This window comes from Photinus pyralis, unplaced genomic scaffold (assembly GCF_008802855.1).
Source record: "Photinus pyralis isolate 1611_PpyrPB1 unplaced genomic scaffold, Ppyr1.3 Ppyr1.4_LG7, whole genome shotgun sequence".
Taxonomy (NCBI): domain Eukaryota; kingdom Metazoa; phylum Arthropoda; class Insecta; order Coleoptera; family Lampyridae; genus Photinus; species Photinus pyralis.
This window is the reverse complement of record NW_022170738.1, coordinates 37,516,537-37,544,292: the sequence shown is the minus strand read 5'-3', so window position 1 is coordinate 37,544,292 and position 27,756 is coordinate 37,516,537. Positions and strand designations below refer to the sequence as shown.

The following is a 27,756-nucleotide window of genomic DNA, read 5'->3' as shown; positions in this document are numbered from 1 at the left end:
TATAAGTATAACCATAACAAAGATAGCCATGTTATTCTGCTCAATTTAAGACACCCTGTATAAACTAGTTAAAACGCGTGTGGGTTCATTGTAAGTGATAAATAATAATTACTGTTATGAATTAACCCATTTTAAGACTGCTATAAATTTATTATTAGTAAATAAAACTAGTCTACGTAATTAAAATAACAGCCCTTAAAGCTTGTACATACTGTAGCAATATTAGAAATTTCTAGGGGGCTAAACGTAGAGCTATCCTAATACATTTTGTTTAGGCAAAAATGTAAAACGGAGGTACCCTACTTTACAATCTTTGTAGACCCTCTTTTGTGGTCGCCGAGAAAAAATAAAGAACGAAAGCAAATGTTGGACATTTTGGGTTTTTGCTTTATTTGAAAGAACTGACAGACCGACATCATTGAGATTTTGCTTGATTCGGATTCCTTCAAAACGTATTTCCGTAAAAAAAGTGGGGGGTCATTTTTCACCCCAATGCAATACCTCCCTTACTAACGTGCGAGTGGTAAAAATCACACTAAAAACAAACACCGCGTAGATATTTTGCAGTTCATGTTGTTAGGATTGGGGATATGTGTTCAAATTGATAGTCATATGCCGAACTGGTAATTCGGTTAGTCAGATATGGTCAAATGTTTCGGACACGGTCCCCAGCATACCTACCTATGCAACAAATTATAAAATCAAGGAATAGCATTTCTTTAGCCACCCTTCCCCAATTTTGTCAAATATTGGAAAGCTCATGACTCATTTTTTGATGTAAAACAAATTGCGCACATCAATATTTCTAATAAAAGGTCATTCGCAGCAACGAATCAATCAAAAGTGCGATTGCTTCCGCAGAATCGAGTCGAAATTTGTAGTTAAGTAATGTGCTAAATTATTCTTGCGAATACTGTCGAACGTTAAAGTAGGTTTATAAATTATTCTGTAAATTGACACTTCACAACACGTAATGTGTTGCGGAAATTGCTATTGAATTGCCGTTAAGTTAAAAACCTGATCAAAACACCAGAAAATAAAATAACTGCACGTGTAAGCTACTGTATCGTACACGATCCATTACTTAATGCAAGGGAAATTGGAACTTTTACATTTACGGCAAAGTTTCGAATTTGTTTTCAGTGCGTTTGTTGATTAGAATTTACGAGAGGATTCGACGTGTGCGTGTTGAATCGATCCCTTCCATTAATTAAAGCGAGCCTTTGAACAAGAGCGTATTTGATCTTGAAAAAGACGATGGCGGTATGTGCCATGGAGTTCGTTGGCATTTATAGAGTTGGCCGCCGAACTCCGGTTGTTCACCTACTGAAAGTTGGGCTTAAAACGTACTCACTGACCCAGTCCCCGGACAATCTTATTACACAGCATATTAAATTGTAAAAGTAATTAGTTAAGACCGAATTTCACAATCGGTATTCACGTAAATGTTAAGAATGGATCAAATTATATCCTTCGTTATTACTATTTAGAATGCCTTCAAGGTAAAAATAATTTGAAAGACTACACGTGTCTGAACTCGGTCTTGAGTAGTACTAGTTGAGCTAGTAAATCAAGTAATTCGTCATATATGTAAATGTCTTGTGTATTATAAAATTTCTCCTGCTAATACCCACATTTCAAACATCATCGGCGGAGGACGATGGCTTAGTTTCACCTAGTGCACTAGATATGCGCAAAAATAGGTTACCTCCTTCAGGAACCCGGGATGGTGGCTAAGCTCAAATTTTCCGGATAATCCTCGAGCAGGTTCGACGTAATGTAGAAAACCAGTTGCTTCAGCCTGGCTATTATTGCCATCTAGTAATGTGCATCTTTACTGACAAATACTTTCAGTTTCATCATAACGGTTTACGTTATTATTTATGGAACGCACTTTATTTTATTGTAAACAAAATTAAAATGCGCATATTTGAGTTAGAAGTGCAATCCGAAACCGACAACGATTAAAAAAATCGCAATAGTCTCAATTTATTAACTTTTTTATCAGACAATCCAAGACATATAAAGTGAGTTAAATTCGCCCATTAAGAGAGCAATCCACCGGTAATCTCAGACTAAGATGCATTCTAATGCAAATCGCATGTGTTTATTGGTCAGTGCCATTCGGTGCAATGCTCGATTTGGCGAAGGCGGTTTTCCAGTTTTCGATCTGGGGGGAAAATCGAACATTTTTTCGATTTAAACTCGGGTTGGATTGCAATATTCAGAGGTCTCTGCCCTCCGTTACAGGTGTCGGGACAAAGCTCCGGGTAGCTCCATAAGCGTGGGTATCAAAGTGTCTGCCCAGCAAGGTCGCTCTGCGATATATTGACCTCTGGAATCCAATTCCTTTGCCGTCTAATAACCTTAAAAGGTATTTTCGAAGTTCATTAGACAAGTTTCTTTAAATGCCGATACATTCGGTAGATAAAAATCCGGTACCAAATGAATCAGGTCGAAGTACGTCTTTGTAGTAAATTGAGCTTTTACTTTTTCACATATTTATTATTTACAATATTTAAGTAGGTAAATGTCTATTCCATCTGTTGAAAAGAATGCAAGTTGATCGATTATTTTCCTTCACTTTTCCATCACTTCGTCATCACGGCTTATAGTAAACTACTTACTATTTATAAACAAGAGAAATCAGATGCAGATTGTGGCAAATTTTACCGGTGTGAGTGACCGTGAATGTATGTTGTAACCCAATTCCGAACGGCGCTTAAGATGCCTTATTGCACTTTCATATCGTATTTGTATCAACTACATACTTTTTTTATTAGAATACGCAGCATCTGTTTAGATCATTATTGCTTACGTTTTATACAATGTATTAGCGGTGAAAAGATGCTGCAGTAGGGAATTAGTCCAATATTTTTTTGCGATTATTGTGCATTTCAAAACCGCCTTGCGGTTTCCTGTCTAATGCATCGTTGAAGTCTCCAGGTTATATGCGCGCTCACGCTTGCATTAATAAACCTTCGAAGCAATTTTTTAAAATACTGTCTTTTCTACTATTTTACCGAATACTAACGCGTTTTTCATTTGGTATAGACTAAGGAAAATAAAAATATGTACGTCATTTGTCTCTGATTAGATTAAGAACCTTTTAAACGAAAGAGGCAAACCTTAGCCGGTTACCGTGTTTTATCTATGAAGATGGTTCCAAACTTGCCATATCTGCCAAACCTTTTTTTAAGGGGGCTCTATACCAAGGTGACCAACCGTTCCGATTTGGCAGCATTGAAAGTTGGTCACCTTATTACGAATATTCCACAAAGCAAAACATAACATTGCTAATGTTCTCCATTAATACCGATAGGATGTACGACTCGCTTAATTTTAATTACGCGGGACTCAAATAAACTGCACTTATATTGATCACATTTTATGGCGCGATTTTCCTGAAATTTTCACAGATTCGACGAATGAATCCAAAAAACTCCACTCTCTGCACATTCTGAATAACTTTATTAGTTAATTTCGAATGTCGCAAGTTCACAATAATACAAATTGGTTCATTTTTGGACAAATAGGGGGCTAAGTGAACGGACCCCTATATACGAGGTGTTGAGATTTTTAAGAATTTGTACATATTCGAGGAATCCATTCCAATTAAAAAATTTTCTGTTGTATAGGTATATTAATGTATCACTTCCACGGCTGAGATTTCAGCAATTACAATAGCTACAGACTTCAAATTTTTACATGTAATACCACTAGTGCTTGAATTATTTCCGGAAATTTGTTCGAGCTCACGAATAGGCAAGGGTTAATTTTCGTAAAAATATTCGTGAGCAAGAACAAATTTGTAGAATAATTGGTTTTTGATTCGTTGGAGTCATCTCCGACCCGAATAGTGGAATAACTATTAGAATATGAAGTCAATTATTATAAAGAAAATAAAAGAACTAATGGTAACAATCGTCAAATCATTTTTTTCCAATTTTACCAAACGTCAAATTAAAAACTATCATATTAACAAGTAGTAGGTATATGTTATTCGCGATTTCGATTAACTGTAAATCACGTAGGGTGTAATAAAAACCAATAAACGCTTAAAAATACGCAAGACTTCAAAAGATTTAAAGTGTACACATTGTAATTTTGCAACAAATGTTCAACATCAACATCAACGACTCTGAAACTGCGTCTCTTAAAGCACAAGTCTACAAATGATTTAAAATGTGTATAATGTGATTATATAACGAACTATAGTACAAAGTAGAGTAGTAATATGTTCACTCTCAATAATTTGAAATATTATAATGTGCACAGTGTGATTTTGCAACACATCACCACCATGTCCTGAAACGGCATCTCTAATTAACTTACAAAACCTCAAGGGATTTAAAATGCGCACATTGTAATGGCATTATATGGAAATTTTAGGTCATTTCAATGTACCCATACTTGACTACTTCTACATGAATATCACTGTATATTAGGTTCCGATTGCAAACAGTTTTTTGAAAGACACAATATTAAAACCATTTATGCTAGAGTGTCTGTATTTTATTTTCAGAAATAAATCTCAATTTTCACGAAATGCCAATCACCACTCATACAATACTAGATTTAAAAACAACTTCGCTTTAGCCATATCAAAAAACAGAGTAGGTACATGTTACCTCATATTCGCAAATGGGTGTAAGATTCTACAATGCTCTTTGGGGACACTCACCCAAATTCCCACTGGAACGGAAACAAGAAAAAACAAATAAAAATAAATTTAAAACGAGATTTTCCAAAGGCGGTACGAAGTTTGCTGTGACTGCAGGTTGAAATGAAATGAAATGAAATAATTTATTACTGTAAACAAGTAGGTTTATATCTTTTTTTCTGCGTGAAGCGAGTTTATTTATTATTTCTGGCGGCGAAAATTCCTAGCGATTGCTTGATATTAGGGAAGCTCATTGCATTTGTAGGGCGTCTACAAAGTATTCACAGCAACTTCAGTTTTTGTCCATTTTTTTCCACAAATCGTTTTTAGAAGTAAGGGTCATCAAACCTTATTTTGCCTGGGGCGCCAGACCCCCCAGTGATGTAGTACGTGTTTTTTATGTATGACGCGTCTTATGTACTGTCGTATGCCAAAGGGAAAGAATTAAATTGAAATTGATCATTTTTTAGAAAAAACGATCGAAGTGCCGTTTCTTGGGGGAGTTTGGAATGTTCCCCCGAACATGATCACCACAAATATTGATGGTGCTATATGTCTTAAAGTGAGAATGTAGCATCGTGGGGGTATAGGAAAAGGAGTTCTGATAGCTCCCCGGCGATCATCTCCACCCCAACAGTTACAGCCCTCAATACTAGCACTGAGCGATTACATGTATTTATTTAAAGTAATCAATTAATCAAGTAATTAATTAATCAGATAATCGATTAATTTATTTGTTTATGATATCACTCTCAATTACAAAGTGGCCCGCATAATGCTCTTTATATGTGCCCCTGCAGAAGGTCTTAAGTTGTTTTTATACTACTCCGGTATTTACCTTACGAATTAGGAAAACTGCAGGAAAACCTGCTCGAAACTGATTTAAGGAAATTTCCATCTCTGTCACAGATGAAGAATTCTTACCTCGGCGCAGGTTCGAGCACCTTACCTCCGGCTATGTAGCCCAACGCTCTACTACTGAACTACACAGCCGTGTATTTAAAAGAATAATGAAACTCGATTATCGTTTGATTATAATCGATTAATCAAATTTTTTGCCCAACGCTTTTCAGGACATCATGTCAGAGGTCTTGAGGAAAATAAGGAGTTTGTAAGAGGGCGAATAGTGCCCAAGCTCTGATCTTCAACCCCTTGTAATTTCAAATGGAAATAACAATCTAGTGAAACCATATTTGAAGGTTTTTTCAATTCGGCGGGGAAGGGAAGGGTCACAATGAAACAAAATTTACATTTTAGTTTTTGCTGCCTCACTGAAACAATTTAGTTCCGCGCAACTGTGACCATAAGAATCTCCATATTTCCTCGTCAAGTTAGAATTGTCTATTATAAGAAATAATTAGTAATATAATAACATGTTGTGTGAAATCGTTTCATTGTGGCCCAATAACGAGCACAACCTCTTTGTATTTCTCACGGAACATGGTTTCAGCAAAATCATTTTTTTTCCCGTTTTGCGACTGACATCATTTAGGCCAGGAAAAATGGAGTCTCATAAAAGAAATTTCTAAATCGCAATCTTCTTCTTTCTTGATCACTTGCTCCGATATAATATATTTTCACCTTGTTGTTGAGATTGTCTTTGAACTCGCCTGTCGACAAGTCCAAAATCTTTTAATTTGAGCTCACCGCTCAACCTCCGCGAAGGCAGTCCCGGCAACTGAATAAATTTGTCTACTGGAGGGTTTTCAATTTCATTTTCAGCTGAACATTTTCGTCTTCGCAGTCAGTTTCTTATCATTTATAGCGTTCTCCTTCTCTGTTTCTCCCTAGAACACGTTTTGGGAAGTATCAGTGACATTGCATGTTCGATCTTTCACTCTCTTTTTTCCAATGTTCTTTCTCGCTGCCGCTTTAAATTCACTTAGTAAAATAAGTGCGTTCGGAATGTTTTTCAACAACGCTTGTGGTTGGTGTGGAAACGACAGAGACAGATTCTATAGGAAGTTCATCATCGGTGCAAGTATTTCGATCGTAGGGATAAATCCCTCGTCAGGCTCGCTGTCCTTCCATGAGCAATCTCAACACATGACGCAAATTCGTAAATCGTCATTGGTTGGCCATGATTAGGTACACATAAACCACAAATCAATAGTGGAATTGTAGAATGCTTTGAATGGGCCAAATGCAGGCACATCCAAGGGCTGCAACATTGTCACAGCATTGGCTTTTATCATGTTCAATGTTTCGATTATTAAATGAGATTCATGACTATCTAGGATTAAGACACTATGATTTCCTCTTGTAGAATTCGTGAATTTTATGAAGTATGTCATCACTTGGATAAAACGAGGTCTCTCCTGAAATAGTTTCTGATGTCCATGTCCATTATCGAAGGATACTAACAGAATGGGTTGTTCACAACGTACACCGCCCTGAATTTTATTATTCTTCCATTTATACATTCCCACCAGTTATGCAATGCTATGATGATGAATAAATATGCCATAGATTTTGAATTTGTATAAATAAAAACTAGGGAATCCCATTTTAAATAACGAAGCAGGCGTTTAAAACTATTTTATTTTACCGCAAAAGAACCCTTATGTACATGTACACCTTGTACAAATTAATCTAGTCCAGCAATACACTTTTTTTCATAATCACACAATATTTACTTCATTAATCATTGCTATCATATTGTTGTTATTATGTGCTCCATAATAATCGCTACATTTCTTTAAAGATTTGCGTATCCCATGACCTACATTACAATTTAAAAAAATTAAGATCGCGGTGGCACTCCAAAACCATGTGTGTAGAAACATTTTTTGAACCTCAAACATTTCTTAAGTATTGACTGATTTAAGCAAATTCTAGAATTGTTATTAAATGTTACATGTACAGGGTCCTCGTAAATAATATAAAAAATCTTGTGTGCAAATGACAACTATAGATGGTTGCGCAGCTATAGAAATTACTTTTGAATGTGCCGGTTGTCCCATTTTTACGGAGTCAATAATCAACTGATTTTTTAAAATTAGAATATCCTGTTTATTTTTACGTGGTTCAATGTCATTTGTTAACCTCTACATTGAACGCTATTCATTTTTTGATTTTTTGTTAATTGTTAATTTTCTTCCGAATAATTCCTGATAAGCAAGCTTCACTTTGATAAATCCTAGCGACCTTGTTTTTTGAAGTTAGAAAATACCTTTGAGCAATAATTTTAATCCTAGTCGAGCGCTACACTTCGATCATGAAAAAGTTGGATTTAGTGATACAGGGTGTTCACAAGGAAATGGTAAACTTCCCGAACTTCAAAGTGCCATAACTATTTTTTTTTCAAACGCAACTCCCTATTTTATTTCGCTATTCGATATAGTCTGTTGTGTTCCATTCAGTTTTATAAGGGATGTCCAGTGTCTAAACCCCCTATACTAATAAACTAAAAAAATTAAAAAAACAACAGTTATTTATATCAAAACACACAAAATATGAAAAGCAATGTAACACCTTGTAAGTGATTACAATAAATGTTCGAAACGCATAGATCAATTCGCTTCTCAAAAGACCTTTGCGCTCATATTATTTCAGGAGGACGCTAAATGTTTCGTTTTTAGAAATTTGCCGTAATTTACAAGATATGGATATGAAAGTGCGTTATTTTGCAATTTTTTCGGTATTTAATTAAGTTCAACCACAAACATTCGCAACGCTCGGAAACGCAATAAGCGAGCAACAGGGGCGTTAAAAAGAATTTAATAAAGAAATGTTGTTTATTGTCTTGACATATTATTCATATGAAGTCATTAATGTTAGGAACATTTACATTAAAAACTATATTTTTTAAACTTTAAACCTCGCTTTAAACTAATCAAGCCTCGAATCAAGAGCTTTTACAGAAACCTACCCGTTAACCGAAAACGTAATGTACTTATCGATTCCTTCAACATTCTCTTGAGTCGCATTTCTAGCGCACTACGGAACAGGAAAGGGCCACAGACTGACCCTTGTGATACACCGATATCTGCATACGAAGTTCTGGAATAGTTTTTAATTCGTTTTATTTGTAGGTAAGGACCATTGTTTATACCCACGTATAATTTTAGTATAGTTTTGAAGTAGGTTATACGTTACACACTCAAACGCCTACGCCCAAAATTCTAACAAGACGATTTGCGACATGATAAGTTTGGAACAGTCCAAACAAAACTAGTAGTATGATGAATGATCACAGCGTGCAAAAAACACTGACAAGGGTCACGTTACGTATTCGCCAATATTTGCAGTTGTGTCACCTAATGACCAACATTTAAAATAGTCGGTTTTAAAAATAGGGTTCATGGGATTTTATTTTTAGAACATCACTAAGTAAATAGTCTGTACAATTTGGCATTGGGTTGGATTTAGGACTGTGTCATTCACATTGAAGCCATTTTTTGCGCGATGTAATCTAATCTTTTGTAATTGATGATCAGTCCAAAACGTTCCAGAGGAATCGTTCAAAAAAATTCTGGAAAGATCATCGATAATTTAAAAATTCATAATGCCATATTCTAAAACAAAGATTTGCTCAGATATAAAAGCAGAGTAGGTAAGCTTCGGACGCGGCGCGTTATTTATTTATTTATTTGCACCGCTATATACATATTTTAAAGTTAAATGTGATATAAAAGGTTTCAATTATAAATTAATAATTTTAAATCTTCAACAAGAAATTTCACAATGAAAAATACAAAAAAATTTTGTGGAATTCTGACTAAGGTTCAGGACAGTCCCTTAATCTTTCTTAAACTTAGACTTTTGTGATAAACCTTATAATAATAAAGATTTTTCGGGATAATATTTTGGAAAATGGTTGAGTTGCGGATTAGAATGTAATGGTGTTTTTCCTATTATATGTGCCGACCTGCGTAGCTCAGATGAGTTTACGTTAGTAGCTCTAGCTCTGGCTACAAGGGTCCTGGGTTCGAATCCCAGGTAAGGCATCGCTGTTTGTGATTGTATAGTGGGTTGAGTAGGGAGTACAAGCCGATAACAAACATCGTAATCGGAATTGTAAAGCTATCTTCCTGCGAATGGTTAAAATATAAAATACATGTAAGAAGTTCCATAGCACTCTAACTACGTACACAAAATCTCCCAGAATCCCTAAATTATCTAAACACCCTGTATCTACTAAGCATCGCAATTACATTATGCCCTAACTTTTATTTACACCCTGTACTAATCTTCAGCCTTCCCCTCATAAATAATTAATGAAAAATTAATTAACCTAAAGGAATATTCCTAACTCGCCATTTCAAATGTAATTGAAGCGACAATCTCATGAAACTTCTACGTACATGCGAAAGCATTATGTACGCGACCTCCCTAACAAATAAACATAGATACCTACCCCTCAATACATCCCTTACCTCAACTGTTAACTTATTTTATTAAACCTTGCGCCTCTTCGGCTCTTGCTCTCAAGCGGTTTAACGAATTTTTTAACCTTTAGCTGTAGGTATTGCCATGTGCTCCACGTTGGGCGCCAAATAAAAATGCTATGTGCAATGGCAAACGGTCACAAAAACCACCCACATAAATACCTGTCCAGCTAGCTCAATAAGTACAGATACTAACAAAACAATTTAAAGAATCGCACGTCTAACCTCCGCCACGACGAAAATCTCTAAAATGTCTCCAAAAGTCCAAAGGATTTATTAACACATTTTTAATTATCACCTGATGTAATTTTGGGTACGAAATGAAAAATAAAATAAAATGAAAACTCTTATCTCGGTCGTAATTCGGGCTCGATTAATCACAAAAGCAATCATTTACAGTATGAAATAAATTTATTTGACAACAATCAGGCTGAAAGAAAAAATCGATACACTATTAATTAAGGCAAATATTAATTACTATCAAGTGTCAATAATCCAAAATCTCTGGTCAATTCTGATTTTCAAAAATACACATACGACACTGAGTTCGATGTATTTGCTGATGGAAAATTGACCCTTAGATGGTAGGAAAAAGTAGCTTGAATTGATAACTTGAAGAACGCTCGATAACCACACTCCGACTAAACTTTTTCGTAAACGGGAAAACTTCCGGTTAAACCGACTTAACTTTTACTTTTAAGACGACGACTTTTAACTGTTAATACTCATGCACTCATTGCACTTAACTAACTTTCTTCTAAATTTAAAACGTGATAACTGACAAAACTCACTGTCTTGCTGTCTCACTGAGCTATAACCGATTCACGTCTCCTACCAAAACGAGTCACAATTAGTAAAAAAACACAACAAACGAAAAAACCTCGTTTAACACTTGTCTATTCTATTTAATAACTCTTTCCTTTTCTCAACTTCCGCATCTCCTTCCTTAGCAAAATACTGCGTCTTCGAAAATTCAAAACGCGCCTGTGTTTTCTCAACGGCGATCTCGAAATTTAATTAGCGCACGCAGTGATAACGACTCTTATCGCAAACCGGAGATAAACTTTTATAATGATTACCCAAATAATTTCCAGATGTACCTTATTAATGAGTTCCTAAAGCAAGCTGATGGTTTTCCGTCCGTCATGATAACTCACGAACGGTTTCATATTTTCTAATTCTGTTTTCACGTTCCAAGGATGAACTGCTCTTCACATTAACCTAAGAAGTTATTTAAATAAGATTAAGAACTAATAATTCTGACACAAACAAAATCGACTTCGAAATCGAATGACATGATTGGTATTTCACTCATTCTCCAAAAAAAAACAACAAAATTTAACGTCTAAAAAATAATTGAAATGCACATTCAGGGTCCCCATGATTACTGCAGGCGCAGGTTTAGAAAATGTATCATATTCAATATTTCATGCTTGATAACACTTCTGGGTTCACCCTAAATCAGTTATTATGGATTTGCTCTAAAATGTTTATTTACTCGAATACTGTTCATTTGTGGTAGGTACAATGGGAGAGGGTTAGAGTGAAGTTGGCCCCTTAAATTGATTTTGTTTGGAATGATGACTCTTCTAGGATGAATCAAGAGGAACCATCCAGTACTGTAACAGAATTGCCCATGAGCTTTTGTTTTCCTGTACGTTGTTCGGGTTGTGAAAGTTTTGGGAAACGTGGAGTGCTAATAAAGGGCATGCGAAGTAATTACATTAAGAGAGGAGATATAATCTTCTGCACGCGCGTTGAGTCGGTTTATAATTACTAACCTTGCAATTGTAAACCTACAAGATCTAGTAAATTATGTAAGAAACGTTTGATCTTCATGCATCGTATATAAGCGATAGCCTCCAGCACTGCAGTATTAATAATTCCAGGTTATTGAATTTCATTAAATATAGGGTATTGGGTACTATGTGAACTAGAGCATCAACATGAAAACTGCGTGAGGTTTGAAATGAATATTATTGAGATGTAATGCAACCCCCATCATAATGTCCTCCTTTACACAATTAAAATGTCTCTTCTCGAGCGTAATTCATTGCAAGAATGTATTGCGATTTACGAGCACTTAGTACGTGTGTTAATTGCAGGCGATGATATGTGATAACACTACGCATTGCTCGATTATTTCTATTAATTACATTAAGCGCGGATAACTTTATTTTAGACGGTTGCCATCGATGGATGAGGGTATAATTGCACGTTGTTAATAAATCGAAGAACGATGCAAATTTTTCGAATAAGGTCGTTAAAACTTTCGCAGATAATTGCGTGTTCTCAATAACGCCATATTTACATAATCAAAATTGGCCGCGGAGTGCTTAATTTTTTAGTTGTTAACAATGGGTTTGGGATTTTTTGTGCTGGCGCCTCTTTTATCTTAACGCCATTATAATACAATAAATATGCCATACTTCTTGTAGCAATTAACCTAGATATAACAGCTCTCTTTAGTTTTCACACTAATGTTCAAGAACACTTTGATAAAGTGTTCTAAATACTTTTTTATCGTTTGACCATGACTTACTGACAGTAACACCATTTTGTGTTATTAATAAAGTATTTGCATCATTGTGATGTTTTGGACTTGCAATGTTTATCCGATTATCGGAATGGCACGTGTGGAAGCTGAGGACAATTAATCCTTTGTAATGTGGGAGAGCGAATTTAACATCGTTGGAAGAAAGAAATTTGACATATGTGCAATTTATGGTCCGCTTTCTGGGACAGCACGTTCAGATTATGCATCTGCGGCACAATTACACCAACGTTTCCTTCTGGATTTTTACACCCACTATAATAGCAGCTCAATGTAAATTATGTGCAAATCGTCTTGTTGCAGAAAAGTCGATGATTTTTTGACCTGGTATCGTGAATCATCTAAACTTAGCGTGAGATAATAGAGGCGTGTAATATTCATTCCAGTTATTGTTCTTCACCCTTGAACTGTTAGTACCCGCTCGGTAGAAGTTGTAAGCCTTGCTACAAACTGTGATAAAAATACATAACCCAATTCCAACGTAAGTAGGATAATGTCCTAGATTTAAATTTCAGAAAAGTGATTGTCTACTTTCATGTTGTACTTCCCTAGCGGCCACTGACCCTAAGATTTCACTGCCACGACCTTTCTCCACCAGAACAATGCCCCTTACAAGTCTAGCGATTTAATCTAATTTTTCGTTAATAATTCTTGTAAATTCACATCGATTTATTCACGTATAAACTACGGCATATTATGTAAAGGATGTTCGTATTACGTAACCCAAAACGATCAATCAGTTTTTATTGACTTCGCTTTCTTAAAGTGCAGATGCACGAGGGAAATTAGATACAAAGTTCAATATACTTTAGTTAGAGTACGATCTTGAATAAGGACTTCGACTTAAAAAAATTAACAAAAGTTTACTGAACTCCCATGACAACTGCATCAATTTCGATAGGCAACCTTTGCTATCATGGGGTGTTGTTGCCCTTGTAAAATGACGATATTTATAATTGTAAAAATCGACTTGTCGGAAATTCTCACCATCCAAGTAAACAGTGGACGTCAATAACCACTTTATCGATTGTTGTGAGTAATCCCATAGGTTCTCAAAAAGCTGCTTAACAGTTCTTGTTCAATAAAAGCAGAGGCGTAGCTTGTTCATCAATCGCTGGACAATTTTTATGTACCGTTGGTGGCAACAGGATTAGGAAACAATGAATGGGATGTTGCACTCACGCAGCGGGAGGACAGTGGCGCACGTGCAGCCGGACCGGGTCAAGCACCGGCAGGGCAATGCATTCATTTTTATGAAAATCTAAGGACGACCACTCGTACCAGTTCAATGCTTCTTCACCCAGACATGGCTGCAAAAAAAATCTGTAGTACATTTCCATCTGTAAATTCCGTAATGTTAATTAGATCTCCCTTAATTAGAGTGCCGCACCCCATTCGCGCGCGGGACGCACTCCGTACTGTACCATGGCCAACTTTTGAATCTTCAAACTATTGGCAAGGATTTGCTAAGTTACTGTGCAACACCAAAGGTTATCGTTAATAATAGTGTATCAAGCACCAGATTAACGAATGCCGGCAAAGTTCATAATGTTTATAGCAAAATATTATTATTATTTAACGTGTTTATCAGTACCTACATTAACATATTATTATTTAGGACATGCACGTCATAAATTGTAACGATTCACGATGAGACCTGAACCCCAAAGCTTTTACGCTAATATCTGCACGAACACGTCTCTTTTCGCCGCGTTGTACTTTCCACGGCTAGCGAAATCGCTTTCTTATGCACTTTTATTCACTCTCGTCAGTAATTTAACATCTAGTCCGTCAGTTTTAGTGGCAAGCGAGGTTTTTGGCTGTTCTGATTTGGTTTCATTGCCAAGTACTTGGCCCATTTGTATTACCGTTGAAGAGTACTCGTGCCCACTACATCGGGCATGCTCCAAATCGTATAAAACGTATAGCTCTATTTTATTTTTTGTTTAAATTATTCATCTTCCATTTCATTCAGTCTGTCTACTGCTAATGATAAAACGCTTGGAAATTTTAATGATGGCATAGAACACGAACCTAGCATTAGTCTCGATATCTACTTTCTGTAGGTAGGTACATGATATTTTTGAAGGTGGATAAATGGTTTTCTTAAGATTCTATTGAGAGGGTTACAATTCTTTATGCACATGAAAAATGTTTGTTTTACCTCAGTATTTAAGGAAACTTTCTTTTACAAGGCACTCTTCGACTGAGAGGGTTGCAATTTTTGTTCGCCAAGAAAAAATGTCGTTTCTTTCATGGATTATGTTTAAAGGGCCAACCAATAACTACTTACTACTTATCAAAATCTGGTCCTCTGTAGTACTGGAATTACGTAATTACTTTAACGAATTGACTTTTAAATGACATTCGCCTATGGTACTGAGAAGGTAACAATTTTTGTTGTACATTAAATAGTTTTTTGTTGTTGATTGTGTTTAAAGGGTACAATTTTTAAACAGTTTTTTTTCCTTTGATTTGTTGTGTTTAGAGGGCCGACCACCAACCCTTAAAACACCCTATATAACAGAGAATGAACATCCCTTGCTTGATTTAACTGATCTGCATTTCCTACTGCAAACTTTTCTTATACCAAAAATCCCTTCCTACCTTTCGGGGTAAGGGGTAATCTTTTTTTACATTTCATAAATGACAGAGATTTTATACTTAAAACTGAAACTAAAAATTATTGCATATTTATATTATTGATTCTGGATTTCTGTTTATTCTCGTCCTTTGTTTTCTATCGTGATGCCCAGGTAGGTACTTAAAGCTCGTAACTGGTTCTATTTTTTTTCGTGCAACGTCAGGTATTTCCTTGTTTCGAAGTCATTTTTGAAACCTCTCGCCACTATTCTCCTTTTTTCCTTAGTTCTCTTATACTTAGCCCCATTATTTCTTTGCATTTGGTACTCTAAATATTTAACTTCTCTCACATCTCCTATTCTTTCCTTTCTCCATTTCAATTCTATCTCTCTCATCATCTTCCACTTTTCTACATTCCAACTCCATTCCTTTCCATTCTCGATACTTCTCATAATTTCCTCATCAGTTCTACCCTTGGTTCTACCTCTGTTGCCATTATCCGCGTATGCCAGGGACCATATCTTCTTCTTCCTTCCACCTTTGACCTTGGCCTTGTCTAAATACTTTTCCATGTCACTTATGTAGAGTTCATACAAGATTGAGGTAAGTGGGCATCTCTGTCTTAGTCCTTTACATATCTAAAATACTTCAGACTCCTTCTCTTTTATTCTTACTCTCAATCATGTGTCTTCATATAGTTCCTTGATTCTGTCCTCTACCTTCTTGTTTTCCCATCTTCCATATTTTATTTTCCCTTTCCACACTGTCACATGCTGCCTTTAAGTACATGAAAAACGCCCTTTTTTTAAATTACTTTTTCGCCAATCTGTATAAACCTATATACAGTCGATTGTCCCATCCTTTTCTGAAGCCCATTTGTGTGTCTTCCAAAACCCGGCCATTTCATATTAAGCGGCAGAGCAAAGCGATGCAAGCTTTATAGGGGAGTCGATGGTGTCCGTCTGTCCGTGAACACGATAACTGTTCAAACTTTGCACAGTTGACCTATATGCCACATGTAACAAGCCAATTGAAAATGGGTCAAATCCAATGACTCCCTGGAGTCACAGCGAGGTGCTCTGCCGCTTTTTTAAACGCTCTTTATGGGTTTATTCTAATCTTTAATTCAGTACCATTGTGTAGATTATATATACGCCGTCATAACTATCGTGATTCCATTATAATTTTACACATAATTTTTATCACCTCTTTTGAAAGTCGGTACTACTACCCCTTCCGTCCGTTCTTCTCCTTTCCATATACTATTTACTGGATTCCTCATCCTTTCCTTGACCCCATCTTTAGCGAAGCCCCATTTCCTGTTTCGTCTCTCCCTATACCGGTTTCTTTCTCTTCAGTCTTTTTAATTGCTGCTCAATCTCCTGCTCTCCTTTAATCTCCTCTTTTCATACCTCTTTCATGGCCTTCCCTTCCTTCTGATTTGAAGTACCTCAATAAAATGTTTTTTTCGTTCCTCTAATTGTACTCCCTCCCACCCCCACTGGTTCTATTTTTCTTCTATTTATCACCTTCCAAAAATCCTTCTCTATCTTTATTTCCCTGATTCGTATTCTTTCTGTTTCTTCGTCTTTTTTTCTTTACATTTTCTCTCGTAGGTTTTTTAGTGTCTTGTAGAATAATTTTTTGTCGTGGTCCGAATTTTTCCCACGATTTTCTTTTCGCCTCTATTACTACTTTTTTGACTCTTTCTCTTTCCGCTTTATACTCCTTGTAGGAGGTATCATTTTTCCTGAATAGGTGCTTCTTCGATTTCTCTTTTTTAATTCTAATTTGTAGCTTAATTTCCTCGCTCCACCCTGTCTGTTTCTTTCTCGTCTCTATTTTTGCTGTGTCGCCTTCTTGTCTGGCCGTTTGTTTTAGAATATTTTTGAAACCTCTTGTGTTCATAGAAGCTGTTGCAATTATTGGATGGTTCTCTCTACAGATGTCGGTCTTTCCATTATTATTTCTAACGCCTTCTCCATTTTCCTAAAACATCCCTTGCTCGTCCGTCACTTTTACCGACCCTGCCATTCAGATCCACTAGGATAATGTTGGTCCCCTCGCATTAATTCATGTTCTTTACCATTGAGTCCTCTTATATTCCATATCCATGTAGCCAACTTCCACCCTCTTTGTTTTTTTTCCTCCTTTCTAGCCTTTGTTCATCTTTGTACCTTTCTCTGTATTCTTTTATTGCGATCGTCGTCAACTGATTCCTGTTCAGCTGTGGTGTGGTTAGTTTTTTGGCCCCACCAGTTCTTCCGTACCTCTATCCCAGACCCATACCTTTCCATCTATGATTAGCTTCTGGTATTTGACAGTTATCTTTGTCTCGGCGGTTTTCTTTTCCTTCGCGATGTTTTACTTGCACTTCTCTTTCTCCGTGCGTCAGATCATATCTATATATATTTAGGAGTTCCTCACTTTGTTCTTATTCTTCCTTATTTCCTGCTTCTTCTCCGCATTTTCTAGCTGCACTAATACCATTGGCTTGTTTTCCTCTCTTAGTTCTTTCATTTCTTTTTTGTATTCGCGTTGCTCGTGTCATATCATTCGTCATCACCTTCATATGTTTTTGAGTTCACCCATCTCTGTTTCGCTGCAGATCTATTTACTGAAAAATGTCTCCCTCTCTATTGAGACGAACTTGGGGTAGTACACGCACAGTCAGTGAACTTTTAAAATTAAAGAATCATTAGCGGAATAATAATTTCAAATTAATTAAAAGAAAAATAAGTATAACTATAACAGGGATAGAAATAGAAAATAAGGATGGCAAGTTGACAGAAGAAAGCGAAATATTGGAAAAATGGAAAGAATATATATGGAGGAATTATATTAAGCCAAGAACAAACCAACACAGCTGACAGTGGAAAGCGTAGACGAAGTAGAGAATGGCAACATCGAGGAAGGCATTCTTTCAATGGAAGTAATGGCATCCATAAAAGAAATGATGGATGCAAAGGCAACAGGAGTCTGCAAGGAAAAGGGTTGGAGTCAAAGAAAAAATAAAATCTACGAAAGTGGACTATGGCCAGAGGACTTTCTTTGTTCAGAAATGGTGTCTGTACCTAAAACGCATGGTACAAGAAATGATCAGAATATAGAGCAATCAACCTATTGGCACACAAACAGCAAATATGTTATACTGAAAATATTGAATCGCAAAGTTATGGAGGAGCATAGGAGAGGAATAGTTTGGTTTCAGAAGACAAATGGGCCCGAGAGACGCAATAGGAGTGGTGAGAATATCGGCCAAAGATATTTGGAAAAAGGATAGATCTACTGTGTAGCTTTTATTGACATTCTAAAGGCATTCGATTGGGTAAACTGGAAGAAACTGTTGGAAATACTAAAGAGAGTATGGCCCAAGAATTAATAGGAACAAAACGATGAAAGTGGGAGTGCAGGTGGATATAACAGTAATGGTAGACGGAGTGTTGATAGAGCAAGTGGAAAGATATAATTATTTAGGTACAGAGGTAACGCAAGGTTGGAAAATCAGAAGAGAAATTAAGACCAGGATAGCGATGGCAAAACAAGCATTTAATAGTAAGAGAAGGATTTTATGCAGTGAGATGGAGATTGATTGGAGGGTTCTAATGTACGATAGTGAAACGTGGACAGCAATAAAAAGAGATCTGGAAAAGTTGGAAGCTTTTGAAATGTGGATATGCAGAAGAATCAAATGGGCTGATAAGATAAGTAATGTAGTATTAAGTGAAGAAACGAAAAGAAGTAGAGGAAGGAAATTGGTTGACGACCTCAAGGAGAGAGAAGAAGGATATGACGCAGTGAAGAGAAGAGCAGATGATAGAGTCGTGGAAGAGAGCCATCAGGGACTTGCATTAACAGAAAGATGATGATGATGGAAGATAACCTATGCCCTATGATCAGCTAAGAATAATTAATTATTAAATCGATTAATCAGGCAAAACTGTCCATTTTATATTCGTTAATTTATTAGTGTATTGTAAACTGAATACTTCGCTTATATTAATTCAATACTCTTCTAAGGGGGGAAATGGTACAAATCTCGAGACCTACAAAATTGTATGCAAATTTATCAAGAAGCGACTCTTTATATTTGTAGATTCAGAGCTACTAATTTGCAATTTGATGAGCCATGTTTACGCCAACATCTCAGTCATCGTCTAACAGTTTCTAAACGATGTTTGTACTCGGCTATCTTCACTTTCGAATATTACAAAGGTGATTTCGGTAACGCTCTAAATTTGTTACTTTGATAACATGATGATGAATGTCCTTTTTCATTAGTCATATCGTTAAAAATGTTTTCTGTGAAGCGGGTTATCAAATAGACGATTTTTAATAAATAGTTTTTGGACCGATGACACAGACCGGTAGTTTTGGATACAAAGCTTGAATCTCTTATCGATGTCGATTAATTAATTATTGTTATGGCATTAGTCAAAATAATACTTGTGACTATCGCCTTGGATGGAAAATTTATCACTGTTAATGACCTTTAGAAAAAATACAATTATTTTTTTTTTGTTGCAGATGATTTATATATTAATCTTCGCAATTCTTCTACTGCTTGGGATGTACCGGTTGTTGCGCTCTAAGAACTTACCACCAGGACCGTGGGGCTTACCCGTTCTGGGTTATTTACCCTTTCTCGATCCCAAAGCTCCTCACGAAACGTTGACGACGCTCTCACGCAAATATGGCAAAATTTATGGCCTGCATCTTGGCAGCGTTTACACCATCGTACTTTCGGATGCGACGGCCATTTCATCGGCTTTCTCAATGGATAAGCTTACCGGAAGGGCGCCACTTTATCTAACCCACGGGATTATGGGTGGCTATGGTAAGCATTTTGTACTCACTACCCTGTTGGGTTGCAACAGAAATGTAACCCTTCACCTTTGAACGTTAAACTCTACGGCAATCGCTATATGTAAGTCGGGTCGAAACTTAACAAAAAAAAAACGAGTTTATAAGCGGTAGCAGTTTAATTATGTTAATGTAATGGCGATTAACGTGCCGGTTCCCCATCCGCATATCATTAGTATTGACGCAAAAACCAAATTTAACATAACATATGGATGTTAGATATATCTTGATGGTGCTAGTAAATATAACTAATTATGTACGCGTAATTAATTATCTTTTATTGTACCGCATTAGCGTAATGAGAAAAGGTGTGAACTGTGAAATTCTTTTGTATTATATATTTTAGCTTGTCAGGCAATTGTTGTGTGCTTCCCATCTTGCAAAGATGAATTGGCGTTAGTTAATTTTGAAAAACTAATAGGTGTATGTTAATTGGTAACATTTTTTGTTTATGGGACACAACATTGTTCGACAACAATTAAAACAAAGTCTATGTGTTCTTTAAAATGATATACATAGAAACTTATGAGTATAGTCATTATTAAGTGGCAGAGCGACGCAACCTTTTTGGGGGGGTTGATGGTGTGTGCCTGTGAGCACGATAACTGACAAACGATTCGGCCCATTCGGTTCAAACGTTATAACAATCTCAAAATGAGGGACAGACAATTCAGAAGAAGTTTAAAATGTTCAAGTGAAATTTGGCAGCATTGTAGAAGTCTTTAAAACGTATTCAAACAGATTCTAGGAGAAGTACTATTACTTCCCAAATCCTAAACAATAATAAAAATATAAGACTTAATAATTCAATATTGATCTAAAACGACCCTAAATCATTTTTAAAATTTAAGTTTTTGTGAATTATTTTTTAATTTTTAAAATCTTTTTTAATCTTTTAACTTTCATTACGCAGACAACAATAAGAACACGTGGTTAATCAAATTTCCGAACAATCAGATGTGCCCAACCTAAAGCATCTCATCCAAATTGAATAAATCACAAAAGCGATTAAATTTAAAAAATACAAACAATTCTAAAAGGAAAAATATAGACACTGAGACAACAAATTCAAATACAATAAACCAACTCTGTGCTTATTCGTCTATAATCACCCAGATTTACATTTAATAAAATGAAATATGCTCATTTACAGGGTGTTCCGTCATTATTTTTGGTGTATACATTACGTTTAAGTACATTGAGGCCACCGTGACCTCTTTGGTTATCGTGATTGTCAACAAAAATGAAAGAATTTGTAGACGGAAGGAAACCCCAAACCTGCACCCCAATTGTGTTAACTTATGCAAACCCTTAAAATACGGCCGGTATTTCGACAATTTTTTGTCAATTACGGGATTATAGCTATGGTCTGATTTTTGAATAAACACTGTAATCAACTGATCGCTAATCGTTATTTGAAACGCTCGCTTTAAACTTTGGAGTTATCCAGCTGCGTTATCTTTATTTTTTGCAGAAGGTCATCTCCGTTTAGTTCAATAATCAAAGTTATGTTACACTCGCCACAATCAGGAAGTGAGTACTTATATTTTGGTATGCAGGATAACAGTTTAAAATTTTCCTCTTTTTTAGCGCATTTCCACAAAAATAAAAAAAATGCGCTATTGTGGCCACTTTGTCCGTCCGTCCGTCCGTCCGCTCATTTTGCGACGCTACTACTTCTTTATCTTAAGAGCTATTGTTCTACTTTTTTCGCTATTTGGTTTGTTATGGTGTCGAGTCTTGTACCAAGGAAGGAATTTTTTCTGTACCGCTTACAAAAAAAGTTATTGTAAAAAAAACAAAAAACCGTTTTTTTTACATGTTCCATAATTTTACACTTTTGCCGTTTATTAACGATCCTAGAGATCGTTTATAATTTTGCATTGCTATCTGTCGTCTGCATGCTGGTCTGTCCGTCTGTCCCTTTGTCTGTCTGTCCATCTATCTGTCCGTGTGAACAATAACTTTGTTTAGAAATGTTCGATCGCTTTTACATCTCCGTTAGTTATGAACTGAATTGCATGAAATTCAATATGGGCATAGATTTAGCCATATAATACGCAATGCCAAGAGTTGAATCGAATCGATTCAAAATTCACAGTGCCCTTTTCGCATCTCGACCATTTATAAACCGAATTGCAAACTTTTTTACTTATAAAAGTATTTGAATGAAATTTGATACATAGGCACTTTGAATAAAGGAAAATCAAACGCCAATTTCAAAATTTGGTTTTGCGCATGCGCAGTGCCAACTTTTTTATTTATGGAAGAATTTAAATGAAATGTGATACATAGGCACTTGGAATAAAGAATCATCGAGCGCCAGTCTCAAAATTTTCTTTTGCGCATGCGCAGTGCCACCTTTTTTATCTATGGCACCATTTAACTGAAATTTGATACTTAGGCGCTTGGAACAAAGGAAAATCTAACATTAGTTTTAAAATTTAGGTTTGCGCATGCGCAGTTCCAACTTTCTTATTTATAAAAGCATTGAAATGAAATTCTTCTCATAAACTGAAATTGAAGTAACACGTCAAAAATGGATTGCCCATGTGCAACGCTATCTTTCATATTTGTGGCCGGAATTTTACGATTTTAACAGAAGTTGCATCTTATAAATGGGAAATGAATGCAAGTGGAAATGCGCTTTATGTAAATCGTTTACGATTACTTTTTAACTTGTTCCTTTTATAACTGGCATAGACTACAAAATCAGTGAATCATATTCATACTTCCCAAAGTGCAAATTACATGGCTCTTCACATTGCCCCATGGTCTCCCCATTTTTCTTTAGTATCACCGGAAAGCTCACCCTGTAGTAACATAAGCGATGATTATTCTACCTACAGCAACTTTAATTACTTTTTCCGATTTTCATTAGGTACCTTTGCCGCCCACTTCTATTGAACTAGTTTCAATAGAATGAGTAACAAGCATTTTATTATAACGCCTTGGTACCGCAACGCAAATATTTGTGGTTTGAGGTTTTTTTTGCGGATCGACCACAAGATCTAATTTTATTAACGCGCTGATAATAGCGTAATGTCTTATAATTTACATTAATAATTTGTTTAGAATGCAATAGAAATCGACACATATTTTTTATTTAATAATCTACACCGAATTTCTATTACCTACCTATAAGTGCCGTGATTCGGTAAAAAATTTGATGGTCATTAACGAATAGCTACTATTCAGCCTCTCATCTTTTTGATTTTAGTGGGTTAGTGTGTCAGGGTGTTACGTCAATGTATTGTTTTTGTGCGTACAGACGATTTACCTGTAATTTTTTACCAAGAGAGTGCGACTCCCAAATTAAAGAAGGGCGGTGTGAACAATTGAAATTCGCGAAATGATTAAAGGTAACCTTAATGACGATAATTTAGCGAATATATGTCTCGATGGCATGTGTGTAGAAAACGTTGCGAAATATTCAACAGGAACTAAAGAGCGGTTGTAAAAAATATGCTCATTAGTAAAAGTTGTGCAAATTTGCACTCATCTTCTACAATTTATTTATGCGCTTTTTTATTTCAAGTCTAATTAGAAATTGCTGTTTAATGTTTATTATACAATGCTTCCTACTTTGTTAGTAGGATGTCCTGAAATCAATTCATACTAAAAGCTCGATATCCAAAATGGCTTGTTTGAGCTATGATTCGATCATCAATGTACCGGGTGTAAATCGAAAAGTGGAACATAGGCGTTTAACATGGGGAATTACTTTTTCTTTGCGCAAACAGTTTCCTAATTATTTTACGCAAAAATACTTCAAATAAAAGTTATAGAGTATAAAGTCTGCATCTAAATCATGTGAAACGATTATTCTACCTCTTCTTGTACGCGAAAAAATTAATTATAAAGATTCTGTTTTCACGAGTTTTTAGTTTAAGTTGCCATGGACTATGTTTTTCTTTTATCATAGACTTTTAATCCGGCTCGGAGAACTCGTAGAAATCGATTGACGAAGGTTTGAGCTTTTGATTTCGCTGTTTCTTTTCGTTCTCGAGTTACACGAGGAACAGACGGACAGACGAACAAAACCATCACATAAGGGAATTTTTTTCTATCGAAAGATTCCCCTAAAAATAACTACAGATTATCAACATTAACAAAATGAAAAAAAGGGTTTCGCCTTTGGGCGAGTAACTTTAGCGCATTTTCGATGAACTGTCAGTACTTCCCAAAAGGTCATACAATGGTCTACTTATGTGTACCAAGGAAAATAGTTAAGGCATAAAATAATATTCTCTTATGTATGTTTAAAATAGATACTAGAAGCATCGGTGGTAAAAAATTCAAAAAATATCTATAGGTATAAATAAGAAAGTTGACATTGTGCACAAAATGACCCTGCAGCTCAAAACGAATTTCGTTTTTTGATTCTACACACCAAATTTAGTAAACATACAAGTTTTTGTTCATTTCGGAAATTTTTCTAAAATTTCCTTTCTCCCGACATAGGTACAGGGTTCTGCAACAGTGCGTAGGTTTTTCCTAAATATAAACAAATCTTATGTCCATATGTTAACTGTACAGTGATATTTTTTAAGAAGTAGACATACAGATTTCCGTGTATTGCTTTTCCCCATGTCTACTTTTAAAAGGCAAAGTCTCTTCTGAAGTGCCCCTAATTTTGTGCAACCAAAATAACGTCTTAAAACAAATAAAGAGCTGGCTGTCATATTAATTAATCTAAATATTATTGCTTTGGTATCCGTATTTTTATTTTCGTTCTGTGTGCGATGTATTCAACTGAAAAAAAAGTTGGTATTGTGCGATATTCTTTGGGTGCATAAAATTAGGCACCCTTCAGTAGGGATTTTGTCATTTAAAAGTAGACGTAGGGAAAACCATACACAATTATATATACCTACTTCTTAATAAATATCACTGTATTACGCATCTACAGAAATTATTGTTGAATGTGCAAGGTGTCCCATTTTTACGGTGTCAATAAATAACTATTTTTTTTAAAATAGAACACCCAGTATATTTTTACTTAATAATAATAATAATACGCTTTTATTCCCCTTAAATTTGTATAAATAACAATAGAAAAATATATTTTAAAAAAAACTAACCTCGGGGAAAGGGACTACATTCAGCGCACAAAACACTGTTCTTCCATGTAGCCCCCATACAAAGTATAACTTGACATTTTTAAATACTTACTATTAAGACGATGATGATGCGCAATCTCAAACAAACCATATTGGGAGTCCATGAATGTAGTTATATAAAAAAGTGAAGATAGTATTTACACAAAACCCTGCTGTAGTAGTGCTTTCACATGTGTTCTAAAAGTAACTATTGAGGAGATTTTGATGAGATGTGGAAAGGAGTTATACACTTTACAAACATTATAAGAGAACGATCGTTTGAAAAAGGCAGTACTGTGCATAGGTGTAGTTAATAAACCACTATGCCTTAGATTTAAGTTGTGCACACTAGTTCGAAATTGCAACCTTTCAGCTAGATATGGTGGTACTTGAGCTGTAATAATTTTATGGTATAATACCGACGAGTGTAAATACCTCCTTTGCAACAATATTAAGCCAACCTGCTTCTTTTACTTTGTGTGGTATATGCTGATTGCGACTGACTCCATAAATAAACCTTAAACAAGAATTTTGAATTTTTTGTATTCGATATGAAGTCCTTGAATCAATGCACTCACCGTATACTACATCCCCAAAGTTAAAGTGAGATAAGATGAGGCTGTCGCAAAGGCGAATTTTAGTTTTGACTGTTAATAAATGTCTACTAGGGTACAATCGCTTGAAAACAGAAAAAGCCTTACGTATACAACCATTAATGTGGCCCCTAAATCTTAGGTTGGTGTTCAACTGAATCCAAATTCCTAGTTTCATCGCTAATGGGAATATACGTATGGTTAATTTTAATCCTCACCGATGACACAACTCTACTTCTGACGAGCTTACGACCAAACAACATCACTGTTGTTTTATTACAGTTCAAATGTAGGTTGTGTCTAGCAGCAGCATCAGATATCATGTGGAGTTCTTTATTTATAATTTCTACTGCGGAATCAACTAACTCAGGTGGAAAAGAATAATAAATCTGAGTGTCATCTGCATATAAAAGGTACTTGCACTTCTCCAAAACCTTGCAAATGCTGTTAGAGTAAATTACATATAAAAGTGGGCCTAAGATGGACCCTTGAGGAACTCCGTAATAAATATTTTCCCAATCGGACCTAGTTTTGTTAACTACTACACATTGCTTTCTATCTTGGAGATAAGACGTAACAAGTTGTACTGCTGATTGATGAAACCCAAAATGAAATAGAATGGAGTTTAGTAATTGATGATCAATGGTGTCGAAAGCTTTGGCGAAATCCAACATTACCAAAACGGTCAGCAGGCCTGCGTCAGTTGCTCGAATAATGTCATCTGTGAGTCGAAGTAAGGTTGTAACGCCACTATAGTTTTTCCGGAACCCAGATTGAAACTGTGAAATCAGTTTAAATTTGTCGACGTGACCCGAAATTTGGATTTTCATAATTTTTTCCAATATTTTGGACAAAGTTGGGAGAATGCTAATGGGTCTCAGATCACTGAAGGTTTGAGGATTACTATGTTTAGGGATCGGAATTACTTGAGCAGCTTTCCAGGAGTAGGGGAATGTACTTTTTACGAGACATTCATTTACACCGTGAGAGATATAGGGAGCAATAAAAGGACAGCAGAGCCTTATCATATCAATCCCGATGCCATCGGAACCTATTGACTTAGATTTTAATTCCATAATGATTTTTAGAACAAAAGATTCGCTAACTTCTTGAAATTTAAATTGTTCGTTGACGTCCGTGTTCACATCAGAATAATCAGCAGCCGGTAGACCAGCAGTGTGCAGTTTACTAGCAGGAATAGAGTTTATATCATTGGGATTGCTTAGATGTACAGGTACAGTAACGTTATCTTTTCTGTATATCTAAATCTTTAACAACTTTCCACAGTTTAGAGTAAGTATGCTTTCTTTTCGTGCTTTATAGAATGCGCAACTAAATTCCTTAAAGACTTGTAGTAGTCCCAATGGCCCGATTTTTTGGTTTTTTTAAAGCGACTATATGCTTTGTCTCGTAAGTGCATCATAAATTTAATGTTTTCTGTTAACCAGGGTGCTTTATGTCTTTTAAATGTGACAGTTTTCATAGGAAAAAAGTTATCAAATATGTTCAGAATATACTGTTGTTTCAACGTTATTGGTAACCCTTGTGTGTTCTCTTCAATTTTTATAAGGGGTGTCCTGTGCATAACTCTCTAGTTTTTATAGGTTATTCACTATTTTTCACAAAAGTACCTATACCCATTAATTAATTAATTGCTTATAAACCGAAGTAGGCTGTGATATAAAAAAAACAAAAGAATGCCAGAAAGTAAACGAGTGCCGCAAATTAATTATCGGCTGCAAGTGTACTTCGTAAAAGGTGAACTAGTTTTTTTTAAAATAATCTTATTTTACTACGAAATAAGGCATTCTTTTGTTTTATTTTATCACAGCCTACTCCGCTCAAAAAACAAAATTCCGGTTTTTCTGGGATATCTTCAGAAGTAATCGGAATTTTTTTGTTTTCTTTAAAGTATCATAATAACTGTTTAGTCGCGCAACTTTTCCCTAATTTAACCATCGTTGAATCTTCTATAGTTTCCAAGATCACCATGATAGACATCAATATC

General features: G+C 35.6%; 1 protein-coding gene across 7 annotated transcripts in view; it reads left to right on the top strand.

Moving 5' to 3' along the window:
• Positions 1–27,756, top strand: part of LOC116177511 (cytochrome P450 306a1) — a 73,684-nt gene that overhangs the window by 35,490 nt on the left and 10,438 nt on the right. For 4 of the 7 annotated variants that reach the window (XM_031496500.1, XM_031496499.1, XM_031496498.1 and 1 more), the window contains one exon: positions 19,718–20,027. In XM_031496500.1, coding sequence (XP_031352360.1) covers positions 19,718–20,027 — 310 coding nt within the window. Of the gene's footprint in view, positions 1–11,747; positions 11,769–12,990; positions 13,089–19,326; positions 19,406–19,717; positions 20,028–27,756 lie in introns of those variants that run through there. The other 3 variants (XM_031496503.1, XM_031496502.1, XM_031496501.1) reach the window with 3 other exon arrangements.